Here is a 17,631-nt window from a genome sequence, read left to right on the forward strand (position 1 = left end):
AGAACTGGCTGGGCAACAGGAAACAGTAGTAGTGGAAGGGAGTTTCTCAAAATGGAGACCTGTGACCAGCAGTGTTCCACAGGGATCCGTGCTGGGACTACACTTGTTTGTGATATACAAAAATAATTTGGAGGAAGGTGTCAGTTGCATGATTAGCAAGTTTTCAGATGAAACTAAGATTATTGGAGTAGCAGATAGTGACGGGGGCTGTCAGAGAATACAGCAGAATATAGATAGATTGGAGAGATGGGCAGAGAAATGACAGATGGAGTTCAATCCAGGAAAATGCCAGGTATTGCATTTTGGAAGATCCAGCTCAAGAGCAAACTATACAGTAAATGGAAAAGTCCTGGGGAAAATTGATGTACCGAGAGATCTGAGTGTTCAGATCCATTGTTCCATGAAGATGGCAATGCAGATCAATAGAGTGGTCCAGAAGGCAGACAGCATGCTTTCTTTCGTTGGACGAGATATTGACTACAAGAGTTGGCAGGTCATGTTATAGTTGCATCGGACTTTGGTTCGGCCACGTTTGGAATAATGCATGTGGTTCTGGCCACCACATTACCAAAAGGATGTGGATGCTTTGGAGAGGGTGCACCAGGATGTTCCCTGGTATGGAGGGCACTAGCTATGAAGAGAAGTTGAGTAACTTAGGATTATTCTCATTAGAAAGGCAAAGTTTGAAGGGGTATCTGATTGTGGTCTACAAAATCATGAGAGATATAGGCAGGGTGGATGGCAAGAAGCTTTTTCCCATATTGGGGGATTCAGCGAGATCATGAGTTCAAAGTGAGAGGGGAAAAGTTTAAGGGAATATGCATGGAAAGTTCTTCACAGAGGGTGGTGTGTGCCTAGGGCATGTTGCCAGTGAAAGTGGTAGGGGGGGGAATGATAATGTATTTTAAAATGTATCTAGACAGATACATGAATGGGCAGGGAGCAAAGATATACCCACCCTTAGAAAATAATTGGCAGGTATAGATAGAGAATCTGGATTGGTGCAGGCTTGGAGGGCCGAAGGGACTGTTCCTGTGCTGTAATTTACTTTGTCCTTTGTTCTCCTTTGTCCTCACTAACAACAAAGTTGATTATAACTTCTAGTTATAACTGCGAGTTTGATCGTATGATCCTGCATCCAAGGAAGATGGCTGTTTAATCTTTACAAGAGGTTTCTGAATATATTATAATGACTGAACATAATGAAATTAGAATAGTTTAACATTCTTTTTAAGAGCTCCTGATCTTTGCAAGTTCATGCGGTAATATACAGCAATTACTGCACTGCATAAAAATCAGGTCATTCTCTTTTGCATTTCCCTCCATGTTTATCGCTTACTGAAGCTATCTGATACTAAGGTCAGAAGTAGGAGCAGGAGGAGGAATTCAGCCCCTCAAGTCTGGTCAGCCATTTGATAAGATCGTGGCTGATTTGATCGAGGCTGCAACTTCACTTCCTGATTGCTCCCTTAATCTTGAGCGCCTTTGCAGATCAAAACATTCTCCAAATTAGCCATGAACATTCAATGAGCCTCAGCTGCAAATTCCAAGTACTAACAGCACAAAGAGTAGAATTTTTCATCTGTCTTTAATGGGAGATCCCTTCATTTCAAACTGTACCTCATTGCCTCAGTGGTAAGCATGATGCCTCAGTGGTAAGCACTGCTGCCTCACAGCACCAGGACTTGAGTTCGATCCCACCTTTGAGTGACTGTTTATCTTTGTGGAGTTTGCATATTCTCCCCGTGTCTGTGTGGGTTTCCTCCAGGTGCTCCAGTTTTCTCCCAAGATCCAACGGTGTGCAGGTTAGGTGGATTGGCCATGCTAAATTGTCCATTGTGTCCAGGGATGTATAGGTTGAATGGATTAGCCATGGGAAATGCAGAATTATGGGGATAGGATTGGGGGTGGGTCTGGGTTGGATGCTCTGCAGAGGGTCGGGATGTGCCAACTGGCCTCCTTCCAAACTTTAGATATTCTGTGATTCATTTACTGTCTGGAGGCCACATATTGGCAATGACAATGGCCTGCAGGCTTAGATTCTTGACAAAAATTTTAACCATTTGTCTGAGGCTTGGCTTTGTTTTGGGGTTTTGCTGTGGACTGATGTTGAGTCCCTCTATTCATTATATGTCCTGAGTAATGGTCTGCAATTGCCTTCCCTCAACGTGTGTCACTTGCTCAACTGCCATGTCACTTGTAAGCTTCATTTACCTCATTTTCTAATGATAGAACCAATTGTAGTGCCTGTTTGAAAACCAATTGGGCCTTAGCTTTTGCATAGTCACATGGTTGATCCCACTTACCACATATTCTCTCAGCACCTCACTTAGGATTAAACCAACATCACATGGCTCTGCCAGTCCTCTTAACCTGATGAAAGATCCTAATACAAATTCCCCTGATTCTAAAAGTGTTGAGTAAGATCTAATAGTATCTTTGAATTATAGGGTCTTAATATTCCTTAGCTATATCCATCAACTAATGAACAGTTTTAGTATCTGGTGCCTTGGAAAGTTAGGCTTCTAATTATCAAGAAAGCTATGGGTTTTCATGCTATCAGAGAGTTGCTATTGCGTTGTATCTGCCCAAATGTCATTTGCCTGGAAAAAATTAACACTTTCTTTCCACATCATGGGCCCGATCTTGCATGGCAGGATCAACCAGGTCAAGTTTCTCAAATAGAGCAGGAGAATTGGCATTTCAGGCATAAGTCCTCATCAGGACTGAAGCTTGTGGGCCGGGGCTGAGAGATAAATGGGAGGGGACTTAGGGTTGGAGGGGGGGAAGGTAGGTGAGAAAGCGATAATTGGATGAAGGTAAGGGAGAAGGTGATAGGTCAGAGGGGGGAGTGATGGATAGGTCTCGAGGGCGGTGCTGAGTTGGAGGCTTGGGACTGGGATAATGTCAGGGAGAGGAAATGAGGAAGCTGTTGAAATCCACATTTATCCTGTGTGGTTGCGGGGACCCAAGGCAGAATATGAGTCATTCTTTCTCCAGGTGTTGGGTGATAATGGTTTGGTGTTGGAGGAGGCCCAGGACCTGTATGTCCTTGATGGAGTGAGAGGGGAAGTTGAAGTGTTCAGCCATGGTGCAGTGGGGTTTGTGGATGTGGGTGTCCCAGAGATGTTCTCAGAAACGATCTGTGTCCTGTCTCCCCGATATAGAGGAGACCGACCACACTGGGTGAAATGAATGCCATAGATGATGGTGGAGGTACAGGCAAATTTCTCATGGATGTGGAAGGATCCCTTGGGACCTTGGATGGAGGTGAGGGGAATGGTCTGGGCACAGGTTTTGCATTTCCTGTGGTGAAAGGTGCCAGGAGCGGGATGTGGGCTGGTGAGGGGCATGGACCTGACCAGGGAGTCACAGTGGGAATGGTCTCTCCAGAATGCTGTTAGGGTTAGGGAGGGAAATATACCTTTGGTGGTGGGGTCCATTTGGAAATCGTGGAAGTGGCAGAGTATGATGCGATGAATGTAGAGGTTGGTAGAGTGGAAGGTGAGGACCGGGGGGTTCTGTCCTTGTTGCGTTGGGAGGGGTGGGGTTCCAGGGCAGTGGTACATGTAGTGGAGGAGGTGCACTGGATGGCATTGTCAACCATGTGGGAAGAGAAGTTGCGATCATGGACTTTCTAAGGTGGAATTAGTCATCCTGGGAACAAATGGGACAGAGGCGGAGGAATTGGGAATAAGGGATGCCATTTTTACAGGAGGTAGGGTGGGAGGAGATGTAGTCTAGGTAGCTGTGTGAGTCGGTGAGCTTGTAGTAGATGTCTGCAGTTAGTCGGTTACTGGAGATGGTGATGGAAAGGTCCAGGAAGAGGGAGGGAGGTTGCCAAGATGGACCAGGTGAATTTGAGGTCGGGGTGAAAGGAGTTGGTAAAGTTGATGAACTGTTCAACCTCCTTGTGGGAGCACGAGGTGATGCCAGTACAGTCATCAATGTAGTGGAGGAACAGATTGGAGGTGGTGTCTGTCTAACTGTGGAAGATGGACTGTTCCACATATCCGACAAACAGGCAGGCGTTGCTGGGTCCCATGTGGATGCCCATGGCTACCCCTTTGGTTTGTACAAAGTGGGAGAATTGGAAGGAGAGGTTGTTGAGGGTGAGGACCAGTTAGCCAGGCGGATGAGGACGTTGGTGCAAGGGTATTGGTTGGGATGATTTGAGAGCAAGAAACGGAGGGCTTGGAAACCTTCGTTGTGGTGGATTGATGTGTACAGGGACTGGATGTCCATGATGAAGATAAGGTGTTGGGATCCAGGGAAACGAAAATCTTGGAGGAGGTGAAGGGCATGAGTGGTACCACGAACGTAGGTGGGGAGTTCATGGACAAAGGGGGGGCAGGATGGTGTCGAGCTAGGAAGAGATGAGTTCAGTGGGATAGACGCAGGCTGAGACAATGGGTCGACCGGGGCAGATATGTGAATCTTCAGTAGGAGGTAGAATTGGGCAGTGCGGGATTCATGGACAATGAGGTTGAAGGCCGTGGGTGGGAGATCCCCAGATGTGATGAGGTTGCGGATTGTCTGGGAGATGATGGTTTGGTGATGGGAGGTGTGGTCGTGATCAAGGGAGCAGTAGGAGGAGGTGTCTGATAGTTGGTGCCTGGTTTCAGTGGTGTAGAGGTCAGTGCTCCACACTTCTACTGCCTACTCTATATCAATAGAATATAGAAAAGAATAGAATACGCTTTCATTGTCACATGTGCTCTGTTGTAGGAGTACAGTGAAAAGTTTTTATTATGGCAACATCTTAGGTACAAATACTTAAGTATAATTCTTGGGAACAGCAGAGAAATTAAAGTAGTTGTGTTAATTTACAGAGTTGAAAAGTATGTTTAAAAACAGGACATCATTAAAGGGTTGACATTAAAGGTAGGAAATTTCAAATAGACATTACATTGTAGCAGCTCAGTGCAGGGCCTCCATAGGTGGACTGACTGCCTGTGCGAGACCCTCGTGCAACAGCTGCTCCCACTCCACTCCAAGCCCCAGTTTGCTCCATACTAGCACTAATCCTGATCCAAGCTAAGTTCCAGGACTGCCTCCCCTGCAATGATCTCTGCCCAGAACTCGCTGTGTACACGCTGCTCTGGGGCTGCTTCATAACTGGTTTTATATTGACTTTTAAAATAATCTTAGAATCCGGATATTTATAGAGTGTGAACTTGGCAGGTAATAAAATTACCATTTTCAGATATATTCTCAGAAAAGCATCTGTTAACCCTTGTAAATGTTTCACTGAATAATTTTACCACAAGTGAAAGAACAAACAATTGCACTTAATAATGCAGTTGAAATTGTTCTAAGTTGTAATTTTTTAAGAGTATAATCTTAATCTTCTCTTCTGAAAAATTCTACAATTTTGACCCCAGTTTATGCTATGATATATTGCATTCCCAGTGGATGTTCTGTAGTATGTGGAAATTTATCTCATTTATGCATGTCAGAATTTGAACAGTGCAAGTTCCGTCCAATGTTACAGCAACAACTGTACTTCAAAGCACTTCATTGGGTGTAAAGTGCTTTGGGATGTCCGGAGGTCTCGAAATGTATAAATCCATTTTTCTTAATAGAAAAATATACACCAATCAAGTAGTGGCAGTCAGTCATGCAGATGGATACAGGACGTTGCAAAGGGAAATAAATTAACTGGAAAAGAAATATCAAATGTTGAAAAAATTAGGAACTCGGGGCATCAGAGATTTACAACTTCAAGATCATTTAAAACGAGGAAGTGGATATTAAATTTGATAAAGTATTGGTCTTCATTTTAAGTAAGAGCTTGAATGTGATGAGAAGGAGTTATGCCTCAGCTGTACAGAACTTTGTTTAAACTGCGTCTGGAATAGTGCACTAAGTTCAGGACATAAGTTTAGAAGATTAAGAAATGATCGATTAAGTAAGCTGTTTAAAATATTCACAGAATTTGCTAATATACAATTAGAGAAATTCATATTTCTGCTGAAGGGGGAAATTAAGCACATGGGGACATTAACTTGCCTTCAAAGTTATCAGATTCAAAGCAAAACCAAAAGAGCACTTTTTCCACGGAATCATTAATGGAAGTGGTTGTTGCTTTGCTCGCTGAGCTGCTGAATTGTCATGCAGACGATACATCACCGTGCTTGGGCCCTCTGTGAAGCATTGTCATCAATGGGCCCTCTGTGAAGCGTTGTCATTCTACTCCCCTTGATATGTATATGATCTAGTCTGTTTCGGTGGATGTTGTCATTTAGGGTTTTCTCTTGTGACGATACTGTTCCTTTTAATAAGGTTATGTTGTCCTTGGCTTTTCTTTCAGACTGGTTTTAGGGCCAGTTTGACTATAGCTAACAGATACTGCCTCAGGCAAAAAGGCTTCTAAATTAAAAAATAACACTTGTACAATGAAAGTTCTCCCAGCTCAGCTTTTCTCTGGCTTGGTTTGGCTATTCACTGAAAGCAGTTAGGTTGTGAAATTGTTGGATCCAAAGAAGCAGGTCCATACTGATCCTGACATCTCTCGTGTAAGACCCTGTGTTTGATTTTACCTATTGTGTCAAGGGGTGTTTGTGGGGATTATTGCAAGTATAGGGAACAACATTATTAAATTGGGATAATCTGTTGGGTTTTCAGATAGATTATTATCTAATCTTTTGTTTGTGTTACATTCTGTAATCTTGTAAATAATACTTAAAACTTGTTTAAAACTTAAGTGGTTTGACCAGGTGCCCTGGAATATCTGTGTTACACCAGCATAAAACAACGAGCAAAGTTAGGGTCTGGGTCACTTTCTTGAAATATTTTGGTGGGGGGGGGTGGGAAATGGTCTGGCCTGCTCTATAACTCTGTAGTGGTTTGTATATAGAGTCTATTTCTACACGTTTGTGGTTGGCATTCAGGGTTGAAAACCAGGCTTCTAGGAATTCTCGTGCATGTCTCTGGTTAGCTTGTCCTAGGATGGTTACACTGTCCTGGTCAAATTGATGGCCCTCATTATCTATCTGTATTGAGATGAGGGAGAGTTGGTCTTGCTGTTATGTCGCTAGTTAATGTTCATGCATCTGGATTGCTAGTTTCCTGCCGGTCTGTCCAATGTTGTGTTTATGGCAGTTGTTACACAGGATTTTGTATATTATGTTGGTCCTGCATGTTGTGGGTTGTTGGCGTCCTGTGGCTGTGGATTGGTGTGCTACCATGATTCCCAGTGGTCGTAGGAGTCTGCTTGTCATTTCTGATATGTTCTTGATTATAGGGGAGGGTGACCAGTGGATCAGGGCATACGGTGTCCTCTTAGCATTGACTGTCTGATAGGTAGCGGCAGATGAAGCTATTGGTATACCTGTTGTTCCTGAAGATCTTGTGTAGGTGTTCTTGAGTACTACACAAAAATACATACACGAAGTCTTCAGAAACAATGGATACCCCAACAGTTTCATGCACTGATATCTGTCGATTAATTAACGCTCAGAGGACACTCTATGCCCTGATTCACCAATTACCCTATAGCAAGAAATTATCAGAATTGACAACTAGACTCCTACAACCACTGACAATAATGCTTGCAAACCAAACCATAGTCACAAAGACTAAATACCCCCATACCCACAACATGCAGGACCAAGTTTGCAGATGACACCGCAATTGGAGGTGTAGTGGACAGCGAAGAGGATTACCTCAGATTACAACAGGATCTGGACCAGATGGGCCAATGGGCTGAGAAGTGGCAGATGGAGTTTAATTCAGATAAATGTGAGGTGCTGCATTTTGGGAAAGCAAATCTTAGCAGGACTTATACACCTAATGGTAAGGTCCTAGGGAGTGTTGCTGAACAAAGAGAACTTGGAATACAGGTTCATAGCTCCTTGAAAGTGGAGTCGCAGGTAGATAGGATAGTGAAGAAAGTGTTTTGGTATGCTTTCCTTTATTGGTCAGAGTATTGAGTTGGGAGGTCAAGATGCAGCTGTACAGGACATTGATTAGGGTACTGTTGGAATGTTGCGTGCAGTTGTGGTCTCCTTCCTATCGGAATGATGTTGTGAAACTTGAAAGGGTTCAGAAAAGATTTACAAGGATGTTGCCAGGGTTGGAGGGTTTGAGCTATAGGGAGAGGCTGAACAGGCTGGGGCTGTTTTCCCTGGAGTGTTGGAGACTGAGGGATGACTTTATAGAGGTTTACAAAATTATGAGGGGCATGGATAGGGTAAATAGGCAAAGTCTTTTCCCTGGGGTGGGGGAGCCCAGAACTAGAGGGCATAGGTTTAGGGTGAGAGGGGAAAGATATAAAAGAGATCTATGGGGCAACTTTTTCACGCAGAGGGTGGTACATGTATGGAACGAGCTGCCAGAGGAAGTGGGGGAGGCTGGTACAACTGCAACATTTAAGAGGCATTTGAATGGGTATATGAATAGGGTTTGGAGGGATATGGGCTGGGTGGTGGCAGGTGGGACGAGATTGGGTTGGGATATCTGGTCAGCGTGGATGGGTTGGACCGAAGGATCTGTTTCTATGCTGTACATCTCTATGACTCTATGACTGCCATAAACAATACATTGGTGAGACTGGCAGAAAACTAGCAGTCCAGATACATGAACACGAACTAGCAACAAAACAGCATGACCAACTCTCCCTCATCTCAATACACGCAGACAATGAGGGACATCGCTTTGACTGGGACAACGTATCTGTCCTAGGACAAGCGGACCAGAGACAAGTGTGAGAATTCCTAGAGGTCTGATTCTTCAATGCGGAATGTAATCCACAAGCATGTAGAAAAAGATCCCATACACAAACCACTACAGAGAAAAATCCAAATGTCATCACCCATCTTACAAGTCCATATCATATAAATCTCAAGTGGAGTAAAACAACAAGACTTCACAGAAGTTGCACTAATGATGTTACCTAGCATGGTGATGAAACATCTGCATGACAAATCACCAGCTTGGTGAGCAAATCAACAACTGCATCCACAACCCGAATTACATATCTTAGCAAAAACGTTAATAGAGATTTGGAACTTGTCCCTAGAATGTTGTGAATCATGGGCAATTTAAAATTTTCAAAATTATCAATGTACATTTGTTATGTAAAAAAACACAGATAAAGTTGATATGTGCTTATGAGGCAAAATCGTATTGAATGGGACAGAAGGCTGAATGCTTACTCCACCTCCTATGTTTCTAATTGGGCTTATAATTTACCTTATGCAGAATGTAAGATGCAGTATCTAAAAATATGCACTTTAAGTTCAGTCCTTTACTTGCAAAAATGAAGTCTGCTGCTAGTTCTGTCCTTCCAACATTGGTTTTTCTTCCAATTGTTACAACTCGGGATAAACCCCACACAGAAAAGCTTCACCTCATGCCTTAATCTATTAAATTTTGAGTGGCAAAGAACTATCCCAAATACCACTATTTAATGAAAAAATTTAACAATTTGTTTTTTTTAAGTCCAAAAGAGAACATTAAACAACAACAATTTACAACTCTTTTGTCTTAAACCAATTTCTACCTTCCACTCTACAATATTGGTCTGATAAATTCCCTCTTAATTTTACTCACTTTCAAACCCAATTGTCGCCTTCGGATGTTGAACTTTCTCTGCAGATTTCTCTAGGTTGGCTTCGGTATTGTGCTGCACAAATTTCTTATGGACAAGCAGCTTTCAGAGAGTTATCCAATTGGCCTTATGTTGCTGCTTGGCTGCTCTTTGCTGTTTTCCCCCTAACTGTTCAAAATGTCCAATTTTATACCCCAAAACATCGGATCCTTTCATTGGTTTGATCATAAGACCATAAGACATAGGAGCAGAAGTAAGGCCATTCGGCCCATCAAGTCCACTCCGCCATTCAATCATGGCTGATGTGCATTTCAACTCCACTTACCCACATTCTCCCCGTAGCCCTGTCATTCAAAACAGTAAAATTTAAATTTGATTGGATCTTGTTATCTGGAGCATAATTTAAACTGACTGGCTGAACTTGATTTTGTTTTGTACCACAATAACGCAGCTCCAGGCTATTTGTTTCAACCAAATGTTACATTTATAAATTTTTCAGCACACTCGGTGCCTCTCTAGTTCTGTGCCAGCTTCCACTCTCTCTTAAAGGTACAGTAAACATCTACACCTTCATAACACCATCTCCAATCTTCTTTTCCCAGTTCAGACTGAACTCCTATAGTACTTTCTCTCTATCCATTTCCATTAAATTTTCAGTCTTAAGATGGGTTTGTTAATGCAGTCAATATCATTGAATCGTGATGACCTTAATTATCTTGATGATGCCTCAGTCCTCCCTCACTCCTTGCGCTGTTTAGGAAATTGCTCTCATTTTTGACTGAGTAATTCAAAAAGGTAACTGCATGACTCGGAATTATTTTCAATTATTAACACTGGTTGTTTCTTTCCTCTTCTTCAGCAATCCTGTTTGCCATATCTGTTTTTGGGCCTGCTTTTGGCTACTTACTAGGATCGGTGATGTTACGACTATTTGTGGATTTGGACAAAGTGAACCCAGGTAAGAGGAATCTAATGAAAGGTTGCAGTGATTGGAATGAGGGCCAGGCGATTCTCTTTGACTATGACATCCTTGATAAAGGTTGTTAACCTGGACCAATCAGGGAGCTCACATCCAAATCATTTATATAAGAGGTACAGTTAGTAAGTTTGCAGATAACACCAAAATTCGAGTTGTAATAGATTACAACGGGATCTTGATCAGATGGGCCAATGGGCTGAGGGGAGTGGCAGATGGAGGTTAATTCAGATAAATGCGAAGTGCTGCATTTTGGGAAAGCAAATCTTATCAGCACTTATACACTTAATGGTAAGGTCCTAGGGAGTGTTGCTGAACAAAGAGACCTTGGAGTGCAGGTTCATAGCCCCTTGAAAGTGGAGTCGCAGGTAGATAGGATAGTGAAGAAGGTGTTTGGTATGCTTTCCGTTATTGGTCAGAGTATTGAGTACAGGAGTTGGGAGGTCATGTTGCGGCTGTACAGGACATTGGTGAGGCCACTGTTAGAATAGTGCGTGCAATTCTGGTTCAGAAAAGATTTACAAGGATGTTGTCAGGATGTGAGCTATAGGGAGAGGTCGAACAGCCTGGGGCTGTTTTCCCTGGAGTGTCGGAAGATACGGGGTGACTTATAGAGGTTTATAAAATTATGAGGGGCATGAATAGGATAAATAGACAAAGTCTTTTTCCTGGGGTGGAGGAGTCCAGAACTAGAGGGTATAGGTTTACGGTGAGAGGGGAAAGATATAAAAGAGACGTAAGAGGCAACCTTTTCACACAGAGCGTGATATATGTACTAAATGAGCTGCTGGCGGCGGGGTTGGGGGTGGGGAAGGGGGCAGGGGGCTCAGACGATTGCAACGTTGAAAAGGCATCTGGATAGGTATATGAATAGGAAGGTTTCGGAGGGATATGGGCTGGGTGCTGGCAGGTGGGACTAGATTGGGTTGGGATATCTGGTCGGCACGGACGGGTTGGACCATGCTGTACATCTCTATGACTCTATGACTCTAATCTACCTGTGTCTTAAGAATATTCAAAAACTCTGGGTTAGGAGAAAGTGAGGACTGCAGATGCTGGAGATGAGAGTCAAAGAGTGTGGTGCTGGAAGAGCACAGCCAGTCAGGCAGCATCTGTGGAGCAGGAGAATCGATGTTTCAGTCATAAGTCCTTCATCAGGAATTGAAGGGCTGATGCCCGAAACATCCATTCTCCTGCTCTCAGATGCTGCCTGACCGGCTGTGCTTTTCCAGCATCACACTCTTCGACTCTCATTTCTGTTTTAAATGTATGATGCCTGAGTTCTAATAACTGTGTCTCCTTGTTTTGTTCCTATTGCCAGCTACTATTGACTTGACACCCAGCGACCCTCGCTGGATTGGTGCCTGGTGGCTGGGGTTGTTAGTATCAAGCAGCATTCTGGCCATCACCTCTATCCCTTATTTTTTTTTCCCTAGAGAAATGACACGTCAAAAGGTAAGAATCCACATTTCTAATACCTTCTTTTTTGTTTAATGACTATTTGATCTCCATTGATGACACAGGGAGCTTTATATGCTCAAATATTGATGTTGATGTTGGAGAAAGCAGTTGCCAATTGACGATGAACAGCAACTAAATCAGCAGTGAAAAGTGCCCAGGTGTGACATGTCAAAAATAAAGCCGGACAAATTCAATCCTTACACTGTCTATTAGCCTTCTTCCAGCAATCAGGAAAAGTGATGGAAAGTGTCATTGACTGTGTGAAACAGAGGCATTTACTTAGGTATTACCTTCTCGTTATATTTGTTTGGGTTTCTCCAGAGCCACTCTGTTCCAGATCTTATTAGAGTTCAAGACGTGAAGCAAGAATAGTGGCCAATCACTAGGCACTGTGGCTTGGGGGAGCTAGAACCCCCAGCATCGCCTCCCTGTTTCCCCCCCCCCAATTAAATTTTTTGATAAGTGCAATTTATGTTGGGTTTTCAAGAGCAATTCTTGCTACGAGGCCTTGTGAGGTTTCTCACCATATCTTAGCAACTATACATCATTAACTACCTATCCCACTCCAGTGACATCCCTCATGCCTGATTCAATCTGCATCTTACCATTCATCATTCTTACAACATGCCATTCACTAGCTATCGGACAAATAACTGGCATTTTTGGCATCTGTGTCATCTTTAAAAAGCTGCTATGTACCTGGGCAAGCATTGTCAATCTGGTGTCACCCCTCACTGGGGCAATTTAATGATACAGAGGCCACAAAACCCACAATACATAGTGGCATGGCTGACCTTCCCTCACAATTACAGCCACATTCTCTCACCCTCATCACTGTTTAAAAGCCAGGCCACACAGTTTACCTGTCCTCAGCTATATTGCATCCAAACACCCTCTCTGAGTCACTGTGACTCTGCCTTCAATGCCCACTGTAGACCCACCTCTTTTCATTGTCCAATAAAGGAATATCACATACAATTTCAAATATGCGCTTTTATTTACAGCCAGCTGAAAAGGGAACATAAACAAAAAACATTTATAGACTGTAATTTGCAGCCTTCTCCTCATATTCCTGTACCTTAACATCTAGCAAATCACTTCTTCTCCTGTTTAAGTTATGCAGAGGATAGCATGCCAGGAAGATGCAACATACTCTATCCAGACTATATTTGAGGGAACCCTCTCCAAGATTGATTCAAGCTGCATAACTACAGCAGTCGCATTGTCTGCTCCACCATGCTGTTTGCAGCCGGGGCACCATTACATCTTTGCTCAGAATCTGTCCAGAATGTGCAGAATGGTGTCATGAACAATGGTTATGGTGGGTGCCTTGGTGCCCCAAGAACGAGCTTTGTGAAGCTTCTGGACCCTCAAACGCAGCAGGAATAGGAACGTGTCGCAGCATGTAGGGATCATAGTAGCTCCCAGGGTAGTAGGTACCTCCAGCAAGTGGTGCTGCCCACTGCAGGGGTCGGGTAGATTCTGAGGGAGCTGAATAGTCCAGTCCTGGTGGCATAGACTCTGCCACAGAGTAATATTTGAGGAGGCTGATGACTGAGATACTCTAGATGCTATGTTCTTGCCAGTGTCTGCATTTGGCCTCCATTCAGTTGCACTCAGTGTTTTGACACCTTCATGGATGCGTCTTCTCCAGTTTGTGTATTCTAGAGCAACTGATTTTTCAGGTGCCAGTAGGGTTGTTGCATTTGTTCTCAGGAGGCATTCAGGTTGCCTTGTAGCATTTCCTCTACCCTCCTAGTGATCACTTACTGTTGTGGAACTCAAAGGAGAGCACTTTTTAAGGACTCTTGTAATGAACATGCAGATAATGTAGCCTGCCTGTCACAGTTTGTCATGCATGGCCAGTGCCTACATACTGGGGATATTGGTCTGGGAGAGGACCCTCACGTAGATACGCCTATCCTACAAGTGGATTAGTAGAATTTTAATATGACTATGCTGGTGATAACTCTTCAGGGATTTGAGATGTCTGCTGTTTCTGGTGTCCACACAGGAGGGTGGGCACTAACCTATATGACAAATGATGCAGCATTGGTCTCAGCCTCACCCTTGGAAGTTGAACAATAAATGGCTTTCCCTTGATCAGAACTGACTTCCTGTCAAGTAGTTGCTGCTAGGTTCACACTTTTGACCACCATTTCAACCCTAAGGACCTCCAGTTTGCATGAATTGCAAATTTTTATTTTAAAATATTCACAGGATGAGCGCATCGTTGGCTAGGCCAGAATTTATTGCCCTACCCTACTTGCCCAGAAGGAAGTCCACCTCATTGCTTGGGAGCGTGAAGTTACATTTAGATCAGACCACACAAGGATGGCAGTTCCTCTCTGAAGTACCTGCAGAAGGGGTTGGTAGCCCCACCATCAAGTAACTCTTTATTTGCAAACGGAGCATCATTGATACCGATCCAGCTCCATCAGAGTCAGCTGCCAGGATGTCTGATATTCCTGTCAGCCCAGGCTCCCTGATTGGACCAGATTAACAGCCACAATCAGGGAACCCATATTTTGAGATACACCTAGCTTACAATTGCAATCACTAAATCCGTCCCCCACTGAATTTAGAACTTCCTGTTGTTGTCGCTTAAATGGAACTATGTGTTGGTTTGCGCTAACTTGTGCATGTGCTTAATTGCACAATTTTCTGTCCTTGCTCCATCATGATTGCTTCCACATTCTCAGAATGAACAGGATGCCTGATACTCCTGTTGGTTTTGGGCAGTGAGATCAGATTATCAGACCCAATCAGGGAACTCATACTTTAAATAAAATGTCCAACGATGAACATGGATCCAATGTCAATTCTCATAAAAACCCATCAGCTTCATTAATAACTTCACTAAGGAACATCAGTGAAGCTGATGGGTTTTTATGACAACTGACAATGGATTCCTGGTAATCATTGGACCTTTTAATTCCCAACTTTTACTGAATTCAAATTCCACCATTTGCTGTAGTGTGATTTGAACCCAGGTCTGCAGAACATTAGCTGGATCTCTGGATTAACAATCTAGCAACAGGATTGTCACTACTAGGAGTTAAATATCCATGGGTACAAGACTATTCAGAAGAACAGACAGGACTGTAAGAGAGGTGGCATAACTCTGATGATATTCAAGGACAACAGCAGGGCAGTGCTGAGAGATGATATAGGTTCTATGGAGAATGAGGTTGAATCCATTTGGTGGAAATTAGAAATTCTAAGAAGAAAAAGTCACTGATAGGCATGGTCGAAAAGCCACCAAATAATAACATCATGTTGGGGTGGACAATAAATAAAGCAATAAATAATGAAGATGGGAACGTAAATTGTAGTTCCAGTGTCCAGGAGGTTGAGAGTTGTGAGGTCAGAAATAAGGTTTTAAGGCAGCAAGAGTGTACCGGAAAGCAGGAAGATGTTTTGATGTGTGTCTACTTCAATGCCAGGAGCATCCAGAATAAGGTGGGTGAACTTGCAGCATGGGTTTGTACCTGGGATTTCAATGTTGTGGCCATTTTGGAGATATGGATAGAGCAGGGAGAGGAATGGTTGTTGCAGGTTCCAGGATCCATATGTTTCAATAAGAATAGAGATGATGGTAAATGAGGGGGAAGTGTGGCATTGTTAGTCAAGGAGTATATTACCGTGGCAGAAAAGATTTTTGAGGACTCGTCTACTGAGTTAGTATGGGCTGAGGATAGAAACAAGAAAGGACAGATCACCTGTTGGAAGTTTCCTATAGGCCTCCAAATAGTTCCAGAGATGTAGGGGAAAGGATGGCAAAGATAATTCTGGATACAAGCGAGAATAACAGGATTGTTGTTATGGGGGCTTTAACTTTCCAAATATTAACTGGAAATCCTGTAGTTTGAGTACTTTACTTGGGTCAGTTTTTGTCCAGTGTGTACAAGGTGGTTTCTTGACAGTCTGTAGACAGGCCAGCAAGGGACGAGGCCATATTAGATTGGGTACTAGGTTATGAACCAAACATTTGGAGGTAGGTGAGCACTTTGGTGATAGTGATCACAATTCAGTTAGTGATGGAAAGGGATAGGTATATACTGCAGGGCAAGAATTATATCTGGGGGAAAGGCAATTATGAATCGATTCAGATGCATAGAATGGGGAAGGAAACTGCAGGGGATGGGCATAATTGAAATGTGAAGCTTATTCAAGGAACAGCTACTGCAGGTCCTTAATAAGTATGTACCTGTCAGGCAGGAAGAAAGTGGTCGAGTGAGGGATCCGTGGTTAACTAAAGAAGTTGAATCTCTTGTCAAGAAGGCTTATGTTAGGATGAGTTGAGAAGGCTCAGTTAGGGTGCTTGAGAGTTACAAGGTAGCCAGGAAAAACCTAAGGAGAGAGCTAAGAAGAGCCAGGAGGGGACATGAGAAGTCATTGGCAGATAGGATCAAGGAAAATCCTAAAGCTTTCTATAAGGACATCAGGAATAAAAGAATGTCTAGAGAATGATTAGGGCCAATTGAGGATAGTAGTGCAAAGTTGTGTGAGGAGTCTGAGGAGATAGGGGAAGCACTAAATGACTATTTTTCATCAGTGTTCACACTGGAAAAGGACAATATTGTTGAGGAGAATACTGAGATACAGGCTACCAGACTAGATGGGATTGAAGTTCACAAGGAGTAGGTGGAATTCTGGAAAGTGTGAAAATAGGTAAGTCCCCTGGGCTGGATGGGATTTACCTTGTGATTCTTTGGGAAGCCAGGGAGGAGATTGCCGAGCCTTTGGCTTTGATCTTTATGTTGTCATTGTCTACAGGAATAGTGCCAGAAGACTGGAGGATAGCAAATGTTGTTCCCTTGTTCAAGAAGGAAAGTAGAGTCAATCCTGATAATTACAGAGCTTTGAGCCTTACTTCGGTTGTGGATATAGTATTGGAAAGGTTATAAGAGATAGGATTCATAATTGTCTCGAGAGGAATAAGTTGACTAGGGATAGTCAACATGGTATTGTGAAGGATCGGTTGTGCCTCGGAAACCTTATTAAGTTCTTTGAGAAGGTAACCAAACAGGTGGATGATGGTAGAGCAGTTGATGTGGTGCATATGGATTTCAGTAAGGCGTTTGATAAGGTTCCCCTTGGTAAGCTATTGCACAAAATACGGATGCATGGGATTAAGGGTGATTTAGCGGTTTAGATCAGAAATTGGCTAGCTGAAAGAAGACAGAGGATGGTGGATGATGGGAAATGATCATCCTTGAGTTCAGTTACTAATGGTGTACCACAAGGATCTGTTTTGGGTCCACTGCTGTTTGTCATTTTTAATAAATTACCTGGATGAAGAATTGATTAGTAAATTTGTGGATGACATTAAGGTTGGTGGATTTGTGGATGGTGCTGAAGGATGTTGCAGGTTACGGAGGGATGTAGATAAACTGCAAAGCTGTGCAGAGAGATGGAAAATGAAGTTTAATGTGGAAAAGTGTGAGGTGATTAACTTTGGAAGGGGTAAAAAGAATGCAGAGTACTGGACTAATGGTAAGATTCTTAGTAGTGTAGATGAGCAGAGAGATCTTGATGTCCAGGTACATAGATCCCTGAAGGTTGCCACCCAGGTTGATAAGTTTGTTAAGAAGGCATACAGTGCGTTAACTTTTATTGGTAGAGGGACTGGGTTTTG

General features: G+C 43.1%; 1 protein-coding gene across 1 annotated transcript in view; it reads left to right on the forward strand.

Annotated features, from left to right (window-relative positions):
* Positions 1 to 17,631, forward strand: part of LOC140479193 (solute carrier organic anion transporter family member 2A1-like) — a 144,727-nt gene that overhangs the window by 50,352 nt on the left and 76,744 nt on the right. Inside the window, exons 5-6 of the mRNA XM_072573233.1 lie at positions 10,413 to 10,511; positions 11,851 to 11,984. Of these exons, the coding sequence (XP_072429334.1) occupies positions 10,413 to 10,511; positions 11,851 to 11,984 (233 nt within the window). The remainder of the gene's footprint in view (positions 1 to 10,412; positions 10,512 to 11,850; positions 11,985 to 17,631) is intronic.

Source organism: Chiloscyllium punctatum, chromosome 6 (assembly GCF_047496795.1).
Source record: "Chiloscyllium punctatum isolate Juve2018m chromosome 6, sChiPun1.3, whole genome shotgun sequence".
In the NCBI taxonomy this organism is placed as follows: Eukaryota; Metazoa; Chordata; class Chondrichthyes; order Orectolobiformes; family Hemiscylliidae; genus Chiloscyllium; species Chiloscyllium punctatum.